General features: G+C 35.5%; 1 protein-coding gene across 1 annotated transcript; it reads right to left on the reverse strand.

Moving 5' to 3' along the window:
- Positions 1 to 452: 452 nt before the first annotated feature.
- LOC120631163 lies at positions 453 to 2,115 on the reverse strand. Its single transcript, XM_039900621.1, has 2 exons — positions 1,931 to 2,115; positions 453 to 1,824 (listed from the first exon to the last, which is right to left on the reverse strand). Exons 1-2 carry the CDS (start codon positions 1,967 to 1,969, stop codon positions 487 to 489), a joined length of 1,377 nt encoding a protein of 458 aa, XP_039756555.1. The 5' UTR covers positions 1,970 to 2,115; the 3' UTR covers positions 453 to 486.
- Positions 2,116 to 2,388: the final 273 nt, after the last annotated feature.

Genomic DNA, 2,388 nt, shown 5'->3' on the forward strand with positions numbered 1-2,388 from the left:
GCAGCAGTGTCCTCTGTGTGAAAGCCTCCCGTTTGGAGGAGGCCTTTAGTCCAGCAGTGGACTGTTATAGGCTGTTGATGGAAATTATTATGATCATAACTATATTAATAATGTTCACGGAAAGACTATCACCTAAAATTCAAAAATGTTCAAATTCAAAATAAATTATTAATGTCACAGGGATTCATGTTTAACAAAAAATATCTAGCATATACTAGAAATCGTCAATATCGAGCCCTTTGTGTCACCGAAAAGGTACGAGACCGTTACATATGTATACTCGTTGGTACAATGAGTTATAGATACATCAACTCAGTTGTGCGCGCGGCCCTATGTGTGGGTAAACCTTGTACATATACAGTGACTTTGTGTGCGTGACAAGAGGTACAGTCGGGTACAAATACAAATACAGTTATTTACGGGTTATATACGGGTTTTTTTTTAAAAAAACAGTTATTTGGTAATTTAATGTTTATTTATTGAACATTATTCTGAATCGCTACTTGAAAAATCAAATGATGAATTTTCGGATTCGCTGCTCTCATCAAGGTTAATTATGAATTCTGACTCCATGTCAAAATGTCTATAGTATTCTTCTTCTTTCTTTTGTACATGTCGACAAGTATTACCCCACATCCCTTCATCAATTTGACTTAAACATTCATTTATGAGTTTCATTATTTCCGTCACATTTTGGTCGACATTACGCGAAGCAATATAATTTTTTAAAATTCCCCACACATTTTCTATGGGGTTTAGTTCAGGATGATATGGTGGCAATCGAAGAACTTTTATGCCATATCGCTGAAGTATGTCATCAATCTTGTAACAGATATAGTTTTCTTTATTTTTTTTAATCAAATCATACAGTTCAATTTTTTTCATATCTTGATTAAAAGCTATATTTTTTTCTGTCAGCCATCTCTGCATTTCTATTTTTTTGGAATTCGAATTTGGGGCTCTGTCATTTTGAACGTTATGGTATGAGGCATTATCAAGCACAACCACAGAGTTAGGTGGAAGATTCGGTACTAGACGTTCTTTTAGCCACTTTTCATAGTTTTCCGCGTTCATGTTAGAATGGTAATCACCAGAAACACTATTTGCTTTGTATGTCAATAGTGCGTTAGGTACGAAACCTTGTTCTGAACCAGCATGCACAATGATAATTCTTTGTCCTTTCGACAGGTTTCTCTTTAAAGGTGGTCCATCTTTATTACCCCATCCTTTGTTTTGAACATGATTAGTTAAGATATAGCTCTCATCTGTATATACGATACACCGATTTTCTTGACGGTATCTGAGTAAATTTTTTAGGTAGGAAAATCGTAGTTTTTGGATGTCATGCCGCTCTATAATAACACGTCTGTTATCCACAGTTTTTCGCCATTTGTATCCCAACTTTAACAAAGCTGTACGCAGAGTCGAAATACTTCCATCATAGTTAAGTTTATCTTGAAATATTCCTTTCAACTTTAGCAAGGTAGGTAACTCACGATGTTCTAAATGGTAATTTTGAATAGTGGAACGTATAACATCAACGTTAAAGTTGTCTAATTCTAACTTCTTTAAACGTTTTTTACGGTCTTTATGCGGAGATTTAAACTTAGAGTCAGATTCTTTTCCTTCAGCCAATATATTAGTAACTGTTCTCTCTGATACCCCCACTGCCATTGCTGTTCTTTTCCGTACGCTATTTAAATGTTCACTTAGTTTCGATATTAAAATTGGACTTGCACTGCAAACTGGATCACTTACTAGTTCCAATATATCTCTCGCATCTATTTTCAGAAATTCGTATACCTTAGCAATGGTTTCTCGAGTCTAAAACAATAATACGTAAACGTCAACAAGGATATATTTTTTCGTATATAGAATCATAATAAATACCTATTCATTACATCTAAATTTAAAAATAAAAAATATTTACCTGACTCCTTAAACATTTTTTCCGTGAAGAACTAGACATTTTCGTAAACGACTGTACCCGTAAGAAAAAGCGATAGGAACACGTCTTGCTCGAACGACGACTGCCGCGTCACTGCCACACGAATGAAAGTTGTATATTTACAAGCGCACGCACACATAGGGCCGCGCGCACAACTGAGTTGAAGTATCTATACCATTATTGAAGTGGGGCACTCGCAATAAATAACACCCTTCGATATTCGATACCTTTTTTACAAACGAAAGTTGTTAGACGCCGTATCTATTACTCACAGAATTAAGAACATACAGAAACCGTGTACAGGACTAATATTGGGGCATCAAATAGCACTCCACTTTAGTAGTGTTTCTCGAACCGGCGGTGGTTAGCCACTTTTTACCATTTAGCAGTTGACTGTACTTATTTTACCTCTAATGTTGTATACGTTATGGGCCTCATAA

This window comes from Pararge aegeria, chromosome 17 (genome assembly GCF_905163445.1).
Source record: "Pararge aegeria chromosome 17, ilParAegt1.1, whole genome shotgun sequence".
Taxonomy (NCBI): Eukaryota; Metazoa; Arthropoda; class Insecta; order Lepidoptera; family Nymphalidae; genus Pararge; species Pararge aegeria.